This window comes from Macaca fascicularis, chromosome 20, assembly GCF_037993035.2.
Source record: "Macaca fascicularis isolate 582-1 chromosome 20, T2T-MFA8v1.1".
Classification (NCBI taxonomy): domain Eukaryota; kingdom Metazoa; phylum Chordata; class Mammalia; order Primates; family Cercopithecidae; genus Macaca; species Macaca fascicularis.
Window position 1 is genome coordinate 23,976,865 of NC_088394.1, and position 23,742 is coordinate 24,000,606.

The 23,742-nt window shown below is 47.9% G+C and overlaps 2 protein-coding genes across 29 annotated transcripts in view; one reads left to right on the plus strand and one right to left on the minus strand.

Annotated features, from left to right (window-relative positions):
• Window positions 1–23,742, plus strand: part of SLC5A11 (solute carrier family 5 member 11) — a 72,273-nt gene that overhangs the window by 46,717 nt on the left and 1,814 nt on the right. For 8 of the 28 annotated variants that reach the window (XM_074028233.1, XM_065536822.1, XM_045382204.3 and 5 more), the window contains 7 exons: window positions 5,263–5,398; window positions 13,905–14,012; window positions 14,269–14,419; window positions 15,183–15,351; window positions 16,109–16,324; window positions 17,381–17,552; window positions 18,398–18,701. In XM_074028233.1, the coding sequence (XP_073884334.1) occupies window positions 5,263–5,398; window positions 13,905–14,012; window positions 14,269–14,419; window positions 15,183–15,351; window positions 16,109–16,324; window positions 17,381–17,552; window positions 18,398–18,603 (1,158 nt within the window). In that variant the 3' untranslated portion in view covers window positions 18,604–18,701. Of the gene's footprint in view, window positions 1–5,262; window positions 5,399–13,904; window positions 14,013–14,268; window positions 14,420–15,182; window positions 15,352–16,108; window positions 16,325–17,380; window positions 17,553–18,397; window positions 18,702–23,742 lie in introns of those variants that run through there. The other 20 variants (XR_012429482.1, XR_012429476.1, XR_012429485.1 and 17 more) reach the window with 7 other exon arrangements.
• ARHGAP17 (Rho GTPase activating protein 17) overlaps window positions 4,833–23,742 on the minus strand; it is a 118,416-nt gene continuing 99,506 nt past the window's right edge. The window contains exons 18-19 of the transcript XR_012429475.1: window positions 5,335–5,410; window positions 4,833–4,996 (exon numbers count right to left, since the gene is read on the minus strand). The gene's annotated coding sequence lies outside the window, so the exon portion shown is untranslated. The remainder of the gene's footprint in view (window positions 4,997–5,334; window positions 5,411–23,742) is intronic.

Genomic DNA, 23,742 nt, shown 5'->3' on the forward strand with positions numbered 1-23,742 from the left:
CTGGCGTGAAAAAAGAGAGGAGAAAATCAAAATGCAGAACCATGTGTACCAGAAGCCCTTTTGTATTTAAAAAAAAAAAGGAGAATAGAACCAATATTTGTGTTTGCTTATATGTGCATAAACTCTGGACAGATGTATACAAAACTAAGAAGAGTGGATACCTGTGGGCAGGGAGGCAGGGCAGGTGGGAAGGATGAGTGGGAGCTGATTCACTGCATATTATATTTTCTCAGGTTTTATTTATTTTTTTTAATTAATTAATTAATTAATTTATTTATTTATTTATTTTTATTTATTTTTTTTTTTTGGAGACAGAGTCTCGCTTAGTCGCCCAGGCTGGAGTGCAATGGCGCGATCTCGGCTCACTGCAAGCTCCGCCTCCCGGGTTCACGCCATTCTCCTGCCTCAGCCTCCCGAGTAGCTGGGACTACAGGCGCCCGCTGCCTCGCCCGGCTAATTTTTTGCATTTTTAGTAGAGACAGGGTTTCACCGTGTTAGCCAGGATGGTCTCGATCTCCTGACCTCGTGATCCGCCCGCCTCGGCCTCCCAAAGTGCTGGGATTACAGGCGTGAGCCACCGCGCCCGGCCTTTTCTCAGGTTTTAAACTGAGTGAATATATCACGTGTTCAAATATTCTTTTTGTGTTACATGAAACATCAGAGGCCTATGTATCACTTGGGGAGTTATACTGCATAGTGAGGGCTGATGAGAGTTTAATTAAAGCAATAATCATGGCATTGAACAATTGATTTGATGCAGGAGACTTCACAGAAAATGAAACCCAGGTCCCATCCACAGGCCAGCCCTCCTTTGAGTCAAGATCTAATGACCAAGGCAGTGATGAGAGCAATGCACATGTACTGCCCCTTTAAGAGAGAGACCCCCTTCACCTCCTTAGCAAATCTCAGATAGGACACACCCTGAGAAACAGGACTGATCCAGGCTAACATCATGGGCTTTAATTTTAACACACCGGCCAGGTGCAGTGGCTCACGCCTGTAATCCCAACACTTTGGGAGGTCAAGGCGAGTGGATCACCTGAAGTCAGGAGTTTGAGACCAGTCTGGCCAACATGGCAAAACCCGGTCTCTACTAAAAATAAAAAAAAAAATTAAAAAAAAAAAAATTAGCCAGATGTGGTGGCGGGCACCTGTAATCCCAGCTACTCAGGAGGCTGAGGCAAGAGAATCACTTGAACCCGGGAGGTAGAGGTTGCAGTGAGCCGAGATCATGCCACTGCACTCCAGTCTGGGCAACAAAGTGAGATTCCATCTCAAAAAATTAATTAATCATGCCGGGCACAGTGGCTCATGCCTGTAATTCCAGCCTGGGCAACAGAGCAACACTGTGTCTCAAAAACAAACAAAACAAAACAAGACAAGACAGTTGACCCATTCTGCCACTGGGAAAAAGTTATTTGTAAAAACAAGCCAGAGACAATTTCACCTGCCCAGGTATTCCCCCGAGACCATCTTCCTCCTTCCTTTATTGAACCAACGTTTACTCTTTTCAGGTTTCTGAACTTCTTTTTTATTATTTATTTTTATTATTTTTTATTATTATTAGTTTTGAGACAGAGTCTCTCTCTGTCGCCCAGGTTGGAGTAGAGTGGTGCAATCTCGGCTCACTGCAACCTCTGCCTCCTGGGTTCCAGCAATTCTCATGCCTCAGCCTCCTGAGTAGCTGGGACGATAGGCATGCACCCTCACGCCCAGCTAATCTTTGGTATTTTTTGTAGAGATAGAGTTTTGCTATGTTGGCCAGGCTAGTCACTAGTCCTGACCTCAAGTGATCCACTCACCTTGGCCTCCCAAACTGCTGGGATTACAGGCATGAGCCACCGCGCCCAGACAGATTTCTGTACTTCTGACCTACAGCTCTCTGATCCGGTTTCTGATCTAATCCTACTCTCATCTATTTCTATTTAGTTGACCTGTTGGAACTTCTTTCTCTGGTTTCATCTAACAGCGGTGATGATGACAATGACAATAATCATGACTGCCCTCTTTGCTAAAGAGCTGCTAGACACCTGAAAAGCAAGCACAGTTATCATCCCCATTTTACAGATGAGAGAGCTGAGCCTGGAAAGGTTAAGGAACTCATCCAAGATCACAAAGAGCTGGTGGGGGGATTCACACCTAAGTCCGTCTGCACTTTCAATCGCTCCATTCATTCATTGTACCGCACCTATTGGATGCTCTCAATTCTGGGAACCCACCGCCAGCTGCATTTCTGTGCAGACGTCTGCTCCCTGGTCACCGTGCTCCACCATGACAGCTCTCTCTCCTCCTTTCCCACATCAAGGAAGGGAAAATTTGTACATGATTATTGTGGAAAAAGCAAGGAAAGATAAGGTAGCTAGATGACAGATGCCATAACAGATGGCTGACATAGCTAACCATAACCCCTCCTCCCCACATATTCACATTGCATTTTCATTCCTCTCAGCTCACTTTTTCCCCCACAACTGTTACTTCTTAAGAACCACTTAGCCGGGCACAGTGGCTCACGTCTGTAATCCCAGCACTTTGGGAGGCCGAGGCGGGCGGATCACGGGTCAGGAGATCAAGACCATCCTGGCTAACACGGTGAAACTAAAAACCATCTCTACCAAAAATACAAAAAATTAGCTGGGCGAGGTGGCAGGAGCCTGTAGTACCAGCTATTCGGGAGGCTGAGGCAGGAGAATGGCTGAACCCGGGAGGCGGAGCTTGCAGTGAGCCAAGATGGCGCCACTGCACTCTAGCCTGGGTGACAGAGCGAGACTCCATCTCAAAAAAGAAAAGAAAAGAAAAGAAAGGAAAAGAAAAGAAAAGAAAATAGGAAAGGAGAGGAGAGGAGAGGAAACAGGAAAGGAGAGGAGAGGGGAGGGGAAGGGGAGGGAGGGAGGGGACCCCTCCGTTGGATGGCCAGCTTGTGATCAGAGCTTTTTTGAATTCTGACTGGCTGAATGTGTTGTGTCCAGTGGGCATGGGTACCTGTCCTTGAAACGTGTCCACTAAGCCCGGTTTGTCTCACTGCTAATGCAGTTAGGTCATTAACAAAAACTGCATATTTCACACTGTCCTGGAGCATATTGATGCCTTCGGGCAACTGGCTCTGACAAGGTTCGGTCCCATGGATTCTGCAGATGAAATGCTGCCCCAGGTGACATCTCTCTCCCCACCAAAATGTGCTGTGAAATCTAAAATAATTATTGGGGCTGTGGTATGGGGTTTGCAGCAACTCTTACCTCACTACACTCTTCTCATTAAGGGTTCTTGGATGATTTAGTGAGGACTCATTTAGTTGTTTGTGTGGAAAAAACAGTTTAAGGATAAAAAGGCTCTTTTTTTCTGGGCCTATAACCCCAGCACTTTGGGAGGCTGAGGCAGGAGGGTTGTTTGACGTCAGGAGTTGGAGACCAGCCTGAGCAACATAGTGAGAGTCTGTCTCTACAAAAAAATAAAAATAAATATAAAATGTAGCCAAGCGTGGTGACATAGCTACTTGGGGGGCTGAGGCAGGAGGACTGTTTGAAGCCAGGGGTTCAAGACCAGCCTCCTCAATATAGCAATATAGCAAGACCCCATCTCTAAATAAAAATTTTACAAATTAGCTCAGTGTGGTGATTCATGCCTATTGTCCCAGCTACTTGAAAGACTGAGGCGGGAGTATCATTTGAACCCAGGACTTTGAGGCTGCAGTGAGCTATGATCACATCATTGCATCATTGAGCTATGATCACATCATTGCATTTCAGCCTGGGCAACAGAGTGTGACCCCATCTCTTAAAAAAAAAAAGGCATTTTAAAAAACTTACATGATGGGGAGTCCAGAGGTGGTTAATGGCAATGGAAACAACTAATATTTACGAAGCAGTTACTGTGTGTCATATTCTAAGTATTCTAAGTACTTTCACTTCTCTAATTTTCAAAACTGCGCTGGTATTATGCTCATTTCATAAATGAGGAAACAGAGGCCAAGAGAGGTGAAGCTGCTTGCCCAAGGTCAGATAGGTGGGAAGTGGGGAGGTAGGATTTGAACCCAGACTGCCTGTCTCTGATACTACATCATCACACATTGTCTTTCTCTCCATTTCCTGGTTTTCTTTTCTCTGTGATGACTTAGTGTCAAAGAGGCCATCCCATATGATGGCAGAGATGCAGCTAGCAGCTCTACACCTCGTTCACAGTTAGCAATTGCAAAGGAGGCACCAGGAGTTAGGAAACCTCTTTCCTTTTCTTTTCTTTTCTTTCTTTTTTTTTTTTTTTTGGAGACAGAGTCTCACTCTATCACCCAGGCTGGAGTGCAGTGGTATAATCTTGGCTCATTGCAACCTCCATCTCCTGGGTTCAAGTGATTCTCCTGTCTCAGCCTCCCAAGTAGCTGGGATTACAAGCGTACACCAATGCACCCAGCTAATTTTTGTATTTTTTATAGAGATGGGGTTCCACCATGTTGGCCAGGCTGGTTTCGAACTCCCAGCCCCAAGCAATCCTCCTGCTTCAGCCTCCCAAAGTGCTGGGATTACAGACGTGAGCCACTGCACCTGGCCTCCTTTGCCTTTTTAAGGAAGAAATTCCATGGAGAGGTGTGGTTGGATTGCCTTGGGGACATGCTTTTCCTTAATGGATCATGGTAGCCACAGAGGTGGAATAATTCTGTGGAGGACTTTAATTGGCCAGGCATAACCCCTGGATAAAAGAGTAGGGAGGGAATGGGGTGGGTGTCTTAGCTACCTGAATTAGACCACAGGGACTGAGCATAGGAAAGAGATGTTTCTTCAAACACAAGCGTGGCAAACCAAGATCCTAAGTCTCCTACACCTACCAAGAGGCTAAACACACCCTTTTTGCCTTAAGAGAAAGCCTTTTAATACAGTCCATTCTCACACTGCTGATAAAGACATACCTGAGACTGGGTAATTTATAAAGAGGGTGAATGGACTCACAGTTCCACATGGCTGGGGAGGCCTCACAATCATGGCAGAAGGCAAGAAGGAGCAAGTCACGTCTTCCATGGATGGCAGCAGGCAAAGACACAATGAGAGCCAAGTGAGAGGGGTTTCCCCTTATAAAACCATCAGATCTCACAAGACATATTCACTACTATGAGAACAGTATGGGGGGAAACTGCCCCCATGATCCAATTATCTCCCACTGGCTCCCTCCCACAGCATGTGGGAATTATAGGAGCTACAATTCAAGATGAGATTTGGGTGGGGACACAGCCAAACCATATCAGCATTCCCAGTTTCCAACCCCCTTGATCTTTTCCAGGTGATTGTCCAGCGGACCCTGGCTGCCAAGAACCTGTCCCATGCCAAAGGAGGTGCTCTGATGGCTGCGTACCTGAAGGTGCTGCCCCTCTTCATAATGGTGTTCCCTGGGATGGTTAGCCGCATCCTCTTCCCAGGTGAGAACACAGCTAGGGGAAGAGGTCATCGGCATGTGAGTCTCAGACCATGTGAATTATTCTAAACATATTATTAGAAGCCTCAAGAGAATGTGACTACAGTCCTTTCTCTCTTTTTCTAAGACAGAGTCTCATTCTGTCACTCAGGTTGGAGTGCAATGATGCAGTCATAGCTCACTGTAACCTTGAACTACTGGGCTCAAGCAATCCTCCCACCTCAGTCTCCTGTGTGGCTGGGGCTACAGGTATGCACCACGATGCCTGGCTAATTTTTTTTTAAAAATAGAGATGTGGTCTTGCTATGTTGCCCAGGCTGGTCTTGAACTCCTGGCCTCAAGCTATCCTCCTGCCTTGGCCTCTCAAAGTGCTGAGATTGCAGGTGTGAGCCAACACACCCAGTCCTTTTTTTTTTGGCTTTTTTTTTTTTTAAAGACAGGGTCTCACTTTGTCACCCAGGCTGGAGTACAGTGACATGATCATAGCTCACTGCAGCCTCAGACTCCTCGGCTGAAGGGATCCTTGGGAGCCTCAGCCTCCCAAGTAGCTGAGACTACAGGCATGCACTACCACACCTGGCTATTTTAAGTTTTTGTAAAAACAAGGTCACACTATGTTACCCAGGCTGATCTCAAACTCCTGGCCTCGAGCGATCCTCCTGTCTTGACCTCCCTAAATTCTGGGATTACAGGCATGAGCCACGATGCCTGGACATAGAGTCCTTTCCTAGTGATGAGACTGAGGCATCTCTATCTAGGCATCCAGTGACTCTATGCTGTTTCTCAACATTGGTTCAATGGGCAGGTCCTATAGGTATCCCAGGCCAAATTGAGTGGAGACTCAACTGGGATCTTGCCTCAACTATATTTTGTTGAAACCACCAACTAGGCTAAGGTCTTGTGGTTCCAGAGCAGTTCTCTGAAGTCTCATGTGAAAGTTTCTCTCTTACTTTAGTGTTTGAGCTTAGTCGTTGGGTTGGGTAACTTTGGCCCAGTGAAATCCTTTTTGGGGTACTTTTTTTTTTTTTTGAGACAGAGTCTCACTCTGTTGCCAGGCTGGAGTGCAGTGGCATGATCTCGGCTCACTGCAACCTCTGCCTCTTGGGTTCAAGTGACTCTCAAGCCTCAGCCTCCCAAGTAGTTGGGACTACAGGCATGCACCACCATGCCCGGCTAACTTTTGTATTTTTAGTAGAGATGGGATTTCACCATGTTGGCCAGGATGGTCTCGATCTCTTGACCTCATGATCCTCCCACTTCGGCCTCCCAACAGGTGTGAGCCACTGTGCCCGGCCTGGGGTACTTTTCTTTTTTTTTAGATGGGTCTCACTCTGTCACTACTGGAGTGCAGTGGCATGATTACAGCTCACTGCAGCCTGGAGCTCCCAGGCTCAAGAAGTTCTCCCACCTCAGTCTCCTGAGTAGCTGGGACTACAGGCGCCCACCACCATGCCCAGCTAATTTTTGTAATTTTTGTAGCTATGGGGGTCTCACTATGTTGCCCAGGCTGGTCTTGAACTCCTGGGCTTAAGCAATCCACCCACCTCAGCCTCCCAAAGTGCTGGGATTACGGTGTGAGCCATTGTGCCCAGCCTGGTGTACTTTTCTTAACAAATCTCATGGGATATCGAGGCCTCTAGAGTATTTGCCTTAGTTTTTTTCTTTTTTTTTTTTCTTTTTTTTTTTTTTGTGATGGAGTCTCGCTCTGTTGCCCAGGCTGGAGTGCAGTGGCGAGATCTCGGCTCACTGCAAGCTCCACCTCCCCGGCCCACGCCATTCTCCTGCCTCAGCCTCCCAAGTAGCTGGGACCACAGGTGCCCGCCACCACGCCCGGCTAATTTTTTGTATTTTTAGTAGAGACGGGTTTTCACTGTGTTAGCCAGGATGGTCTCGATCTCCTGACCTTGTGATCTGCCCGCCTCAGCCTCCCAAAGTGCTGGGATTACAAGCGTGAGCCACCGCGCCCAGCCCTTAGTTTTTTTCTTAATGTGGTAAGGGAATAGGTTTATACCACAGGGATAAATGATAGTGAGGAGGGACAACGTCACCAGAAGACACTGTGGTGTCAGAAACTGGTGATCTATACAGAAGTTCACCAAGGATGTTATTAAAGGGGATAGAAAGCAGAAAGTTTCCTCCCCTGTGCCTTATCCTACATGTTACACAGAAGCTAAGAAAGGGTAGGATGAAGTGGTTTGTGGTTGGCTCAGAAGCTTAGTCAAAATAATTTAGGACCCTTAAGAAGTAGGAGAAAAGAGGTGGGGAAGGCAAATGGGGGCACTGTCCATGGTGCTAGACCTTGAACCCTGGTGTTCCTCCAGCCCAGGTGGGATGAGGAACCCACAAATAGTCCCTAGTCCTGCTTCCAGGAAAGGGCAAAAGGCTTGGGAAAACCCAGAGGGAGCTAAGAACTGGGATCTGGGTTTTGCGGTGACTTGGAAAATATACAGCTGTTCAGCAAGTCTTGACATAGAAACACAGAAACGGCTTCAGGCCAGGTGCAGTGGCTCACGCCTGTAATCCCAGCACTTTGGCAGGCTGAGGCAGGAGGATCTCTTGAGGCCAGGAGTTCAAGACCATCCTAGGTAACAATACCAGACCCCCTCCCTACCAAAAACAATTTTTAAAAATTAGCCAAGTGTGGTGGTGCCCACCTGTGGTTCCAGCTACTTGGGAAACTGAGGCAGGAGAATTGCTTGAGCCCAGGAGGTTGAGGCTGCAGTAAGCTATTATTACACCACTGCATTCTAGCCTGGACAACATAGCAAGACCCTATCTCCAAAAAAAAGAAAAGAAAAGAAAAGAATATGGCTTCAAACAACCCACATTCATTGTGCACTTGCTAAGGGCCAGTCCCTATGAAAAGAGTTTCAGAGTGTAGTGTGGCTATGAATATGGATTCTGATCTGGAAGGCCCAGGCCTGAATTTGCTCTGCCGCTTATGAGGTGTTTGACCTTGCATAAGGCATTTAATGTCTCTTTGCTTCTGTTTCCTCACTTGTATAATGGGGGTAATATTTTACAAGGCTTAAAGCAGTTCCTGGTATAGAGGTACACAGTAACCTCTATTCAAGTGTTTACTATTATTATTTTATACATGTATTACCTCATTTCTTCCTCAAAACAACTTTATATGGTAGGTACTATTATTCTTTTCATCTTACAGATGAGGAAATTGAAGCCTAAAGAAATTAATTCATTTGGCCAGGCGTAATGGCTCACACCTATAATCCCAGAACTTTGGGAGGCCAAGGCAGGCAGATCGCTTGAGCTCAGCAGTTTGAGACCAGCCTGGGCAACGTGATGAAACCCCGTATCTACAAAAAATACGAAAATTAGCCAGGCATGGTGGCATTTGCTTATAGTCCCAGCAACATGGGAGGCTGAGGATCACTTGAGCTGGGGAGGTCGAGGCTGCAGTGAGCCATGATCACTGCACTCCAGCCTGGGTGACAAAGTGAGACCTTGTTTCAAAAAAAAAATCATTCATTCACTCATTTATTTATTCTTCCATGAATTCAACAAATATTTTGAGGCCAATTATCTTTCAAGTGTTATTCTAGAAGACTCTGGGGGCCCATAAGTGAACAAGACTACAGGATCCTTACTGTAGAGGGTCTTACATCCTAGTGGTGGAGGACAAAGACAGAAATAAGTAAATAAATAAGACCAGGTGCAGTGGCTCACACCTGTAATCCCAGTTCTTTGGGAGGCCAAGGCAGGAAGATTGCTTGAGCCCAGGAGTTTGAGACCAGCCTGGGTAACATGGCAAGACCCCATCTCTAGAAAAAAAAATACACACACACAGTAGTCCCAGCTACTCAGGAGGCTGAAGTGGGAGAATCACTTGAGCCTGGGAGATTGAGGCTGCAGTGAGCTGTGTTCGAGCCACTGCATTCCAGACTGGGTGACAAAGTGAGACTGTGTTTCAAAAAAGAGTAAAAAAATAAATAATTTTTGACTGTGCTAAATTCCAGGAGGAGGATGCACAAGGCGATATCAAAAAGAATGTCAGACCAGAGCTACTTCTGACAGGGTTTCCCGGGAAGTCCTTTCTGAGGAGGCAACAGTTGACCCATGCAGTGATTTGAAAGTACACCATAGAGCCAATCAGATTAATAATGGATTGGATGTAAGGGTTAAGGGGGAAAAAAAGGAATCCAGGATCACTCCTAAGCTAAATGCCTTTCTGGGAGTTACTGAGCTAGTGCCAGATGAGCCCAGATTTGAACCCAGATGTAGCTGACTCCAAAACTTGACTCTTACTCTTGCAAATTATGTCTGAAGACCTGGATTGATATATGGAAGATCAATAACAAGACCTTGACCATCTGTCTTAACAGCCAATCAGCCAATCAATTTTTTTTATTTTTTTTGAGACAGAGTTTTGCTCATGTTGCCCAGGCTAGAGTGCAATGGCGTGATCTCCACTCACTCACTGCAACCTCCGCCTCCCGGGTTCAAGCGATTCTCCTGCCTCAGCCTCCTGAGTAGCTGGGATTACAGGCATGCGCCACACCCCCAGTTAATTTCATATTTTTAGTAGACATGGGGTTTCTCCATGTTGATCAGGCTGGTCTCAAACTCTTGACCTCAGGTGATCCACCCACCTCCGCCTCCCAAAGTGTTGGAATTACAGGCATGAGTCACCACATCCAGCCAACAGTCATTATTAAATGAGACACAACACCATGTTCCATGAACCTACGACTTTGTAATGTAGGAGATGAGTCTCGTACTCATGGAAAAATAACATAAACTATAAATTGAAATACTCTATCATATGGTACAAGTGAGAGGTGCAAAATAAATTTTAGAGAGTAAGGTGAGTTAGAGGAGTGAGGTGGGCATTGTGTATTTGAAGTCCCTCTCCCTTCTCTGGAGGCCCAGACCAGTGCTATTCAAAGTGTGGTCCCCAGTCCAGCAGTGGCTCCTGAGAACTTGTTAGAAGCGCCAACTTTCAGTGCCCATTCAAAACCTTCTGAATCAGAATCCCTGGAGGAACATCTGTTTGGTTTTTTTTTTTCTCTTACTATTTTTAACTTTTAATGTTTTTAACTAATTATTTTTATATAAATTGTACATACTTACAAGGTACAGTGTGATATTTTGATACATTATACAATGTGTAATGACCACATCAGTGTAATTAGCTTATCTATCACCTCAAATATTTATTATTTCTTCATGTTGGGGGCAATCAAAATCTACTCTCAACTATTTGAAAATGTACAATAAATTGTTGTGAATTATAGTCACCCTATAGTGCTATAGAACACTAAACACTATTCCTCTTTTCTAGCTGTGCTTTTCTATCCATTAACCAACTTTTGGCTACCCTCCTCCCCACTACCCTTCCCAGCCTCTAGAAACCACTATCCTACTGTCTACTTCCATGAGCTCAACTTTTTAAGCTTCCACATATGAGTGAGAGTATGCAGTATTTATCTTTCTGTGCCTGGCTTATTTCACTTAACATAATATTCTCCAAGTTCATCCATGTTGCCATGAATGAACATGAAAAAGAATTTCATTCTTTTTTATGGCTAAATAGTAGCCCACTGTATATATGTACCACATTTTCTTTACCCATTCATCTGTTGACAGACACTTAGGTTGATTCCATATGTTGGTTATTGTGAAGAGCATTGCAATAAATGGGGTGCAGGTATCCATTTGCTATATTGATTACAATTGCTTTGGATATGTATTAGTCCATTTTCCCACTGCTATAAAGATATTACCTGAGACTGGGTAATTTATAAAGGAAAGAGGTTTAATTGATTGACAGTTGCATATGGTTGGAGAGGCCTCAGGAAACTTACAGTCACGGTGGAAGGCAAAGGGGAAGCAAGGACCTTCTTCACATGGCGGCAGGAGACAGAAGTCCAAACTCAGAAAATGACAGATGTTTATAAAACCATCAGATCTCCTGAGAACTCACTCACTATCATGAGTACACATGGGGGAACCGCCCCCATGACCCAATAACCTCCCTCCCTCGACATGTGGGGATTACAGTTCCCTCCCTTAACATGTGGAGATCACAATTTGAGATGAGATTTGGGTGGGGACACAGAGCCAAACCATATCAGGCTATATGCCCAGTAGCAAAACTGCTGGATCATATGGTAGTTCTTAGTTTTTTGAGGAACCTCCATACAGTTTTCCATACTAGCTGTAGTAATTTACATCTCCATCAACAATGTATAAGGGTTCCCCTCATTCTTCACATCTTCACCAGCATTTATTATGTTTTGTCTTTTTGATGATCCCCGTTCTAACTAGGGTGAGATGACATCTCATGAGGTTTTGATTTGCATTTCCTTGATGATTAGTGATGTTAACCATTTTTTCATATGTCTGTGCCAGCCACCTATTTTTTAACAAGCCCACTAAACCCCAGGTCTAAAGTGCCAGTTTCAGGACAAAGCACTCAGCCTCTCTATTTGTACTTCTGTCTCCACCATGACTCCACCAGCTCCCTCCTAAATCTTCAACTGAGTCCACAGCTGCATAAAAGTATTTTCTGATCCTGAGTTCTTGTGAGCCTGGAAAAAAACCCTCTTCCACTAAACCCATCTGAGAAATGGCACATATTTTTATTTTTTATTTTTTCATTAAACTTTAAGTTCTGAGATACATGTGCAGAATGTGCAGGTTTGTTACATAGGTATACATGTGCCATGGTGGTTTGCTGCACCCGTCAACCCATCACCTAGGTTTTAAGCTCCACATGCATTAGGTATTTGTCCTAATGCCCTCCCTCCCCTTCCTCCCAACCCCCAGACAGACCCCAGTGTGTGATATTCCCCTCCCTGTGTCCATGTGTTCTCATTGTTTAACTCCCACTTATGAGTGAGAACATGTGGTGTTTGGTTTTCTATTCCTGTGTTAGTTTGCTGGGAATGATGGTTTCCAGCTTCATCCATGAGAAATGGCACATATTTTTAAAGAAACTATATGGAAATTAAGAGAGAAGAAAACAACCCTCAAAACACAACCCCAGCACTTTGGGAAGCCAAGGCGGGAGGAATGCTTGAGGCCAGGAGGTCGAGGCCAGCCTGGGCAACATGATGAAACCCCGTCTCTACTAAAAATACAAAACAAAACAAAACAAAAACAAAAAACAAAACAAAACAAAAAAAACCTGGGTGTGGTGGCACGCCTGTAATACCAGCTACAGGCTGGGAGGCTGAGGCAGGAGAATCGCTTGAACCCACAGGTGGAAGTTGCAGTGAGCCGAGACTGTGCGACTGCACTCCAGTCTGGGTAACATTGAGATTCCGTCTCAAGAAAAAATAAAAATAAAAATAAAAAATTAATTAATTTTAAAAAAGAAAGAGAAATCAGCTGGGTGTGATGGTGCCTGCCTGTAATTCCAGCTACTCGGGAGGCTGGAGCCTGGGAGGCTGGGGTTGCAGTGAGCCAAGGTCGCACCACTGAACTCCAGCCTGGGTGACAGAGCAAGACCCTGTCTCAAAAACACACGCACACACCCACACCCACACACCCACCCACCCCCACACACACACACAGAGTTTAGAAATGCGGTATTTACAAAGCCAATCTTCTCTACCTGAGCTTTGAAATAAACTAAGGGTTTGCCTCCTGGCCATAATACTTACTAGCAATATAATCTGGAGAAACTAACCTCTGGGCCTCAGTTTATCTGTCTTTGAAGTAGGAGTAATAACAGTATCTTCCCCATAGAGTTGTAAAAATTAAATGAGGTATAGATACAAAGCTTGCTGAAGCTCCTGAGTCATAGTAAACCTTCAGTTAATGTTGGGTCTGTGGAAGAAGAAGGTTTTGTGCTATGTTTGGATTTAACTGGGCTAGAGGCATCTTATTTCAGGCATCAGAGGGTGTGAAGCATTCTGACAAGAGAATCTACTCCATATAGGAAATGATTCACTAGCCCAGGACAGGTTACTGAACAGTGAGTTAATGACCATGGGCCGATCACTTGAGGTCAGGAGTTCGAGACCAGCCTGGCCAACATAGTAATAACCCATCTCTACTGAAAATACAAAAATTAGCCGGGCGTGGTGGTGGGTGCCTGTAATCCCAGCTTCTCAGGAGGCTGAGGCAGGAGAATCACTTGAACCTGGCAAGCGGAGGTTGCAGTGAGCTGAGATCGTGCCACTGCACTCCAGCCTGGGCGACACAGCAAGAGGCTCCGTCTCAAAAAAAAAAAAAAAAAGACATTATTGTAAGACTGGCCACTAGCCACTAGGTGTCCCAGCTTCATCTGGGTTATGATAACAATAGCTGAAGTTTTTCCAGCACTTCCTATAAAGTCATGTTATTATCCTAGTTTTACAAACAGGGCAACTCGTCTCAGAAAGCGTAAGTAACAAGGTCACAGCTTATAAAGTCTAGACTCTCTTTTTATCTCATTGAGCTATAAACTTCCATATGATAAGCCTGTGTCCGGCCCCATGTTGCCTGGGCCTGGGGCTCTGCGGGCCTGACTGCTCACCTCTGGGCCTGTGTTTCCTCCGTAGATCAAGTGGCTTGTGCAGATCCCGAGATCTGCCGGAAGATCTGCAGCAACCCCTCGGGCTGTTCTGACATCGCGTATCCCAAACTCGTGCTGGAACTCCTGCCCACAGGTAAAGTCCCTTCACCCCTGCATCGAGTCCCCTGGAGCACCCAGAAAGGAGATCACTGGATGGGCTCTGATCCAAGGCAGGGCCAAGAAGGGAGGGCTGGAGGAACAGGCTCTAGGCTCCCCATGAAAGGCTGAGTCCTGCAGGAAGCTCTGCCCCGCCGTCCTCCCTGAGGTTCTGCCTCCTCCAGTTGAGCCCACTGGGATCGGCTGCTTTGGCAGAAAAGGGCCGAGGCCCATGACCTCCCTTCCGCCCCCAGGGCTCCGTGGGCTGATGATGGCTGTGATGGTGGCGGCTCTCATGTCCTCCCTCACCTCCATCTTTAACAGTGCCAGCACCATCTTCACCATGGACCTCTGGAATCACCTCCGGCCTCGGGCATCTGAGAAGGAGCTCATGATTGTAGGCAGGTAAGTCCCTACTGGGTGGGGCTGGGGCAGGGGGAAGAGAGAGCTGAGCCCACCCAGAGGCAAAGTCCAGGTCCAGCCGGCAACTTAGCCAGGCTGAAGAGCGTTAGGACTCCATGTGCAACACATTGGTTCATTCAGGAGATGCTCAACAAGCACCTACTCTGTACCAGGCACAGGGCACGTAACCATGAAAGGGCTCAGTTCTTGCCTTTATGGAGCTAGGGAAGGAAGAGAATAAGCAAATAATTATAACCCAGCTGGGCAAGGTGGCTCACACCTGTAATCACAGCACTTTGGGAGGCCAGGCCGGTGGATCACTTGAGGTCAGGTGTTCAAGACCAGGCTGGCCAACATGGTGAAACCCGTCTGTACTAAAAATACACAAATTAGCTGTGGTGGCAGGTGCCTGTAATCTCAGCTACTCAGGAGGCTGAGGCAGGAGAATCATTTGAACCCAGGAGGTGGAGGTTGCAGTGAGCCAAGATGGCAGACTGCACTCTAGCCTGGGTGACAGAGTGAGACTCTGTCTCAAAATAATAAAATAAGCTGGGAGTGTTGGCATGTGTCTGTAATCCCAGTTACTTGGGAGGCTGAGGCAGGAGGATCACGAGCCCAGGAGTTGGAGGCTGCAGTGAGCTATGCTCTCACCACTGCACCCCAGCCTTGGCAACAGAACAAGACCCTATTAAAAAAGAGAGAGAGAAAGAGGAGTAAATGTTCAGGGAAGATGATGCTAATTTGTGCCTCTCGCTGCTGGCACCAGGGTGTTTGTGCTGCTGCTGGTCCTGGTCTCCATCCTATGGATCCCTGTGGTCCAGGCCAGCCAGGGTGGCCAGCTCTTCATCTACATCCAGTCCATCAGCTCCTACCTGCAGCCGCCCGTGGCGGTGGTCTTCATCATGGGATGTTTCTGGAAGAGGACCAATGAAAAGGTAGCTCTGGACTGCTCCCACTAGGCCAGAACCAAGTGCTGCCCCTTGAGGACTGGGATAGGATGGGAGGGGAGGGCACTGGAGGGAGATACAGGCTGGACTTGGGTGTTGAGAGGGAGGGTGAGTTTCATGGTGGAAGATACAGAGAGGGTGTTTATCTGACCTTTGCAAAAAAGCAATGAGAGGGCTGCTGCGATGGCTCACACCTGTAATCCCAGCACTTTGGGAGGCTGAGGTGGGTGGATCACTTGAGGTTGAGAGTTCGAGACCAGCCTGGCCAACATGGCAAAACCCCACCACTACACAAAATACAAAAATGAGCCCGGTGTGTTGGTGGGTGCCTGTAATCCCAGCTACTCAGATGCTGAGGCAGGAGAATCACTGGAACCTGGGAGGCAGAGGTTGCAGTGAGCTGAGACTGCACCACTGCACTCCAGCCCGGGCGAAAGAGTGAGGCTCTGTCTCTCAAAAAAAAAAAAAAAAAAAAAAAAAAGCAGTGAGAGGTTCTCATCAAAAGTATCTTGATGCATTTTTTGTTATTGAACAGGGAAGCTAAATTAAGAGGGTGTTAGTAATCTATGAGTAGTCGATTCATTATAAAAAGATAAATGGTTCAGTATTGCAGAACCCTTCCAAATGGCTGACCCATGTGTGCAGTGACCACCACAAGAAAGACAAGCCCTGGAGATGGCTTCTTGAGGTTCCTGGAGGCCAGAGGCCTTGGCGTCTCTAAGACGATCTTGCTCTGATGTTGCAGGGTGCCTTCTGGGGCCTGATCTCGGGCCTGCTCCTGGGCTTGATTAGGCTGGTCCTGGACTTTATTTACGTGCAGCCTCGGTGCGACCAGCCAGATGAGCGCCCGGTCCTGGTGAAGAGCATCCACTACCTCTACTTCTCCATGATCCTGTCCACGGTCACCCTCATCACTGTCTCCACCGTGAGCTGGTTCACAGAGTCGCCCTCCAAGGAGATGGTACGTTTGGGCTGATGGCTAGATCCGCTGAGACTTTTTGTTGGAAGTGACAGAAAACTGACCCACACTGACTTAAGTGAAGGAGACTGATTGTCCAAAAAGCTGAAAAGTCCAGGGTTGGGGTTCAGGGGCAGGATTATTCAGGACTTTGCAAAGGTCATCAGAATTCATCTGCACCTTCTGCTTTGATTCTTACGTCCCATATGGAGCCCAGTACCTTCTAGAGAGATAACCTCTTTTACTGTCATTAAGTAAACATAAGGCTGGGGTGCGGCGGCTCATTCCTGTAATCCCAGCACTTCAGGAAGCTGAGGTGGGAGGATCACTTGAGGCCAGGAGTTCGAGACCAGCCTGGGCAACACAGTGAGAACCCATCTCTTTAAAAAATGAAAAAATTAGCAGGGCGTGATGGCTCACGCCTGTAATCTCAGTTACTAGGGAGGCCGAGATGGGAGGATTGCCAGAGCCCAGGAGTTGGACGATGCAGTGAGCTATGTCCATGCCACCGCACTCCCACCTGGGTGACAGAACAAGAGCCTGTCTTAAAAAAAAAAAAAAGGTAAAAATAAGCATAAGTATTTCTGTCCCAGAATTTCTAGAGAAGTTCTAGATTCCCACTGATGGAGTCAGCTCAGGACACATGCTCATCCGCGAACCCAGAAGCAGTCCAAAGTGGTGAAGGCCATCCTGTGGCTCTGCGGAATTCAATCCCTGTGGCCAGAGAAATGGATGAGCTGAAATGACCAATTCTGGGGTCCCGCAATACTCTAGGGTGAGGGTTAAGCTCTGGGGATTAGAATGAGGGATAATCACATCCCAGCAACATGAGGATGGGGTTTATCGGAGAAAGACGTGGGAATGAGCGGGGGAATTGTGCGCTGATGCTGAAGAGCGCAGGGACGTGACGCTTGTTGGAGGATGGGGTGGGAGGGTGGGGCTGGGAGCAGATTCAGACACAAAGGCTGGGTGTGGGGTTGGGTGGGGAGTGTGAGAAAAGGATGGAAAACCCCGGGCCCACCTCCACCACAAATCTCATCATTCATTCCTGCTCCTTAGGTCAGCCACCTGACCTGGTTTACTCGTCATGACCCCGTGGTCCAGAAGGAACCAGCGACACCAGCAGCTCCCTTGTCTCTTGCCCTCTCTCAGAACGGGATGCCAGAGGCCAGCAGCAGCAGCAGAGTCCAGTTCGAGATGGTCCAAGAAAACGTGTCTAAAACCCACAGCTGTGAGTAGCCTGTCTCCTCAGTTACAGCAAGAAGCATTACGTGTTAAGGGGATTTTTTTTTTTTTTCCTATCAAATTACAAGCCAGGAAAGTGGGCAGACTTGGAGTTTTAGCATCCTCTGGCTCCACTGTCTGATCTGTCCCCACGCTCTGGCCATGGGAAAGGAGTTTTTAGTAACTTTCAACAGAAGCTTCCTACAGGCACTAAGAGTAAACAAAGTAAACTTGTTGAGTGCCTATGAAGACACGGTTCATTTCATCCTCATGTTCCACACATGGGCAGGCAGGAACACGACGTGCCTTCTCTCAGTGCTTCTAAACTGGCGGCTTGCAGACATATTTTGGCTTGGCCCACCTACAGTTTCAATAAAATGTGAGTTAACGTTTAAAAATTGAGAGATTTCGGCTGGGCGCCGTGACTCAAGCCTGTAATCCCAGCACTTTGGCAGGCCGAGACAGGTGGATCACTTGAAGTCAGGAGTTCGAGACCAGCCTGGCCAACATGGTGAAACCCCACCTCTACTAAAAATACAAAAATTAGCCGGGCATGGTAGCGCATGCCTATAGTCCCAGCTACATGGCAGGCTGAGGCAGGAGAATCACTTGAACCTGGGAGGTGGAGGTTGTAGTGAGCCGAGATCGCGCCACTGCACTCCAGCCTGGGTGACAGAGTGAGACTCTGTCTAAAAAAAAAAAAAAAAAAAAAAAAATTGGGAGATTTCAGCCAGGCCTGGTGGTTCATGCCTGTAATCCCAGCACTTGAACACACCTGGTGAGTGTCCCCGTCTCGCCTCTCTGGGAGACACAGACCACCTCTACGGTCCTCCTTTGCTGGGTTCTTTCTAGGTGACATGACCCTGAAGCAGTCCAAAGTGGTGAAGGCCATCCTGTGGCTCTGCGGAATACAGGACAAGGGCAAGGAAGAGCTCCCGGCCAGAGCAGAACCCGTCATAGTTTCCCTGGAAGAAAACCCCTTGGTGAAGACCCTCCTGGACGTCAACCTTATTTTCTGCGTGACCTGCGCCATCTTTATCTGGGGCTACTTTGCTTAGTGTGGGGTGAACCCGGGGGTTCAAAGGCCGTTTCTCTTCAATGCTCCATTTTTTTTAATGAAAGAAAAAAGAATAAAGCTTTTGTTTGTTTACCACAAGGCTTCCAACTGTTTATAGATCATTTTCAACATGACACTTAGTTCTTTTCTTCTTCTTTTTTTTTTTTTGAGACAGTGTCTCGCTCTGTCACCCAGGCTAGAGTGCAGTGGCATGGTCATAGTTCACTGCAACCTCAGACTCCTGGGCTCAAGTGATCCTCCCTCCTCAGCCTCCCAAGTTTCTAGGACTACAGGTACACACCACCATGCCTACCTAATTTTTTCTTTTTTTAAAGAGATGTGGTCTATGTTGCCTGGGCTGGTCCTGAACTCCTGGCCTCAAGTGATTCCCCCCACCTCAGCCTCCCAAAGTACTAGGATTATTGGCATGAGCCACCACGCCCAGCCTCTTTTCTTCTTGAAAATAATGAAGGTTAGAAGATGGAAAGAGGAGAGACATGTAAAAGCTTCCTTTCGCAAAAGACATTCATTCTTCTTATCCATTGTGTAACATAAATACCCAAATTCAAAGGGATAAAGAAGCAAAGGGACTCACAGGACCTTTTGGCATTCGAACTTGCCCAGCTCATCTTCACAGTGCGAAGAATGGGACCTGCATTCTATCACTTGCCTTCCACTATGGCTGGCTTTGGGTGAAGGTCCCCAAGAGTTTTCTCACTGTGATACTTCCTCCTAGATATTTCTTGGAAATAGATCCGAGTTGGTACTCTAAAATCTTGTGCTATAAGAAAATCAGGGAATTGTGTGCACTTCTCAAGTTCTGGCTTAGACTGCTTTGTTTCTGAGACAGGGTCTCACTCTGTCACCCAGGCTGGACTGTAGTGGCGCCCTGACGGCTCACTGCAGTCTTGACTTCCTGGGCTCATATGATCCTCCTATCTCAGCCTCCTGGGTAGTTGGGACTATAGCCATGCACCACCATGTCTGGCTAATTTTTAAAATTTATTTGCAGAGACATGGGGGGCTGCTCTCTCCTATGTTGCCTGAGCTGGTCTCAAAACTCCTGGGCTCAAGCAATCCTCTTGCCTTGGCCTCCCAAAGTGCTGGGATTACAGGCATGAGCCACGCACCCAGCCTTAGACTGTTTCTTTGCTTACTTCCCCAGGATGATGCTTCCCTAAAAAGCAGCAGCCAGGTGGATGGGCATCTCAATGAACTTCCCCACCAAAGGCCAGTAAGGCTTTGACCTGCAGGGCAGTGGCCTCCTGTTCTGGGTGGAGCCAGCCTCCTCAGCTTTCCCGCTTTGGGCCCGACGGAGTCTGATGGAATGACCCATTAGGGCTGCATTTGCCACGTGCAGAGCTAAGAGCAAGCAGGGCCAACCCAGTGAGCCCTGAGACCATCTCTGGAGTAGCCCAAGGTCATGAACCATCCAGGCCTGGGATAAGGTCGGGTGGTGGGATGGACTAGAGCCTCTTCCTGGCCTGACAGAGCTGGAAAGCAGAGGAGTCTCTCGGGGGACCCCATTTTCCAGGCCAGAGGAAAATAAACAGGACCCCCCGGGGCTGAGGGGCTGCTCACCCACTTAATCCTCCAGTGATGTCTTTCCGGTTCCTACTTGATGCCAACAGCTGGGACTGGCCTGGTGCACAGGCAAATGTATTGGCCCAGTCCCCACTCTGCTCAGAAGGCCCAGCTCTCTACACGAATCCAAGCAGCAGCGGTGGGCTGGACAAAGGGCACCCCCAGCCCTCCTGGGAAGGGGTATGGGTGGGGAACTGGCTGTTAACATGGCTCTAGGCAGGAGCTTGGGATGGTTCTGGAGCAAGTGGGCTCAAGGAGCAGTCTTCACCGAGGAGGCTGAGCTTCTGCCTCCAAGGCCCAAAGGAGGGGAGTGGGCGGCATGGGGGACTTCCACTACAGTCCTGAGCTCCCCGTCCAAGCCTGCCCCTCACACCGAGACCTCTGTTGCCTCTGGCTGGGGTCAACAGTATGTTTCAGCAGGAACACATTGAGCTGTCACTATGATCGCTCGGGCCACCCCCATCTCTGCCTGGCCTCCCGACTGGCCTTCGCACATCCAGTCTTCCCCATTCTCCAGCCACTGGCAGGGTAGGCAACTCGGATCAAGCCAATCCTCTGCTTGGAATCCTTCAGTGACCTTCCCACACTCAGGATGAAGTCTGCAATCCTTTGCATTCCTTGTTTGTTTGTTTGTTTTTGGAAAGGGTCTCTCTCTGTTGCCCAGGCTGGAATGCAGGGTGCGACCATGGCTCAACGCAGCCTCGAACTCCTAGGCTCAGGTGATCCTCCCACCTCAGTCTCCTGGGTAGCTGGGACTACAGGTACACACCACCATGCCTGGCAATTTTGTTGTTGTTGTACTTTGTGGAGAGGGCATTTTGCCATATTGCCCAGGCTTGTCTCCAACTCCTGGGCTAATGTGATCCACCTGCCTTGGCCTCCCAAAGTGCTGGGATTACAGGTGTGAGCCCCCAAATATGGCCTTTTTTTTCTTTTTTCTGTTTACAGACAGGGTCTTGCACTTTGTCACCCAGGCTGGAGAGCATTGGTATGATCATGGCTCACTGGAGCTTTCAACTCCTGCCTCAGCCTCTTGAGTAGCTGGAACTACAGGCATTTGGCCACCATACCTGGCTAATTTTAATTTTTTTTTTTTTGTAGATGGGGTCTTACTATGTTGCCCTGGCTGGTCTCAAACTCCTGGCTTCAAGCAATCTGCCCACCTCAATGTCTCAAAGTGCTGGGATTAAGGCGTGAGCCACTGTGCCCAGCCAGCTGAGAGATTTTAAATGTTCTCACCACAAAAAATAAATAATGGAGGTGATGGATATGTTAATTAGCTTGATTTAACCATTCTGCAATGTATACATATACAAAAACATGTCATATACCATAACTTTTATCAATTTAAAAAAACAGTGCAGTGCAAATGCAATTTACAGATGTGCATAGAAACTGAATTCAGGCCAGGTGCAGTGGCTCACATCTGTAATCCCAGCACTTCAGGAGGCCAAGGTGAATAGATCACCTGAGGTCAGGAGTTCAAGACCAGCCTGGCCAACATATCAAAACCTCATCTCCACTAAAAATACAAAAATTAGCTGGGCATGGTGGTGGGTGCCTGTAGTCCCAGCTACTTGGGAGGCTGAGGCAGGAGAATGGCTTAAACTTGGGAGGCGGGGGTAGCAGTGAGCCGAGATCATGCCACTGCACTCCAGCCTGGGCAACAGATCAAGATTCCATCTTAAACAAATAGAATGACAATTAAAAACCCCAAATTTAAATACAAGCAGAAAGAGTGAAAATAGAACCCTGTTGTTTTTTGTTAGGTTTGGGGGAGGTTCTTTCTTGTATCAAATATCCCCCTCCCCACATGTCATTTGTGATGATGTTTCATGTGTGAAGCACAGACCCTAAGGTGACCCTCAATAATCCCTACTTCCTGGGAAGTGGATCCTTCCCCAGTCCAGCCTCAAGATAAGACCCCAGCCCTGGCTGCTGCCTTGACCGCAGCGGATGAAAACCCTGGACAGAGGACCCAGAGAAGCTGTGCCTGGAGTCCTGACCCACAGGGGCTATGAGAAAATGAACGTGCTGTTGTAAGCTGCTAAGTATGTGGCCATCTGTCATGCTGCGCTGGATAACTGACACGAGGGGCACGGTGTGTGAACGCATGTGTGGATGTAAAGGAGGGGTTGGCTGGAGAGGGTGTGGGAGGAAGACAGTTGCCTGCACAGCTGTGTGGGGTCTACACAGCCATGTACCTCCTTTGGAGGGAATCAGGTAGAAGTCATTTGGTTGCCAGTAAGAGAAACAAACCCAAAGAGGAACGCTTGTGCCAAAAACAATCAAGCACTTTATCGTGAGCATTCAAAGGCAAGAAATGCAGAACGGCTTCAGGGACACGAACCGGGAGCTGGGAGGGTTTTAAAAACCAAGCCCTGCACTCTTTCCCTCTAATCTTTTGTCTCTGCCTCTCCGCGTATCTGCTGACTTCTCCCCCTGCAGGCAGGTTTTCTCTACTACACAGAATCCACGGTGGTGGCAGGAGGGCACCCACAGCTCCGTGCCGGGAGACAGGGGTCCTGCCTGCTGGGGAAGAGACTCAGGGCCCACGCCTGTGCGAACCCATGTGGCACAGGGTGGGGATGGCCACGTGTGCAGCCTGCTGTGGGCAGTGGGGAAACTAAAGGAGTCCTTGACTTGCTCCCCCACTCCCTTAGCTGGCAGCTCAAGTGGTCTTGGTCACTTCTTGCCTTTGGCAGCACCAGACACTGTGGCTTCGCCACACCAGCACATCTCCTCTCTAGCTCCACCGATGAGATACGAGAGAAGTGCAAGCCCTTGGCTGAGAAGCATCCCTATGAGTGAGGTGCTTGCTGCCCAGTCTGATGCAAAACCCTGAGACTGTGGGTCCCAGAGGCCAGAGGCGCCGGAATATGGTGGGGAAATGGTGGGAGGAGACCTCAGGGAGAAACCAAGAGAGTTTGTCTTAAGACCTTCAAATAAGAGCACTTGCAGGACTCACTGGGCTTGGGAGAGCACTGAGAACTACAGCCCCAACAGAGGAATGGGAGTCGCTCCACGGAGCTCCCAGAGAACCAGGGCCATCACAACGGTCCAGGATGGGGTCACTCCTACGGCATCTGAATTTTTTTTTAGAAGAGATGGTGCAGCTGGGGGAGCAGGGACAGGAAGTCTGAGCGCAAGGGCCTCTTCCTATAAGAAACTACTGGGTAGAGAAGGGAAGGAAACAATCTGAAGGGCAGATGGCCAGCGCCCTTCTGGACGGCCAGAAATGGCCAGTATGGGTTCCGATTCTCTACCTCTCTGACGGTGGGCAGGCTGGAAACAGTGTACCGTGTGCAGCGCCAACGCAGCACAATGCCCCCAGCAGAAGGAATCCCAGGTCACAGGAATGGCAAAGAAAGAGGATCCAGGTGCCTCTCCTGGCCCTGCTGGTGGGATGCTGAGCCATGTACCTCCCACTAGATAGTTCTGTTTGGTCCTTTTTTTTTTTTTTTTTTTTTTTTTGAGACAGAGTCTCACTTTATTGCCCAGGCTGGAGTGCACTGACGTGATCTTGGCTCACTGTAGCCTCTGTCTCCCAGGTTCC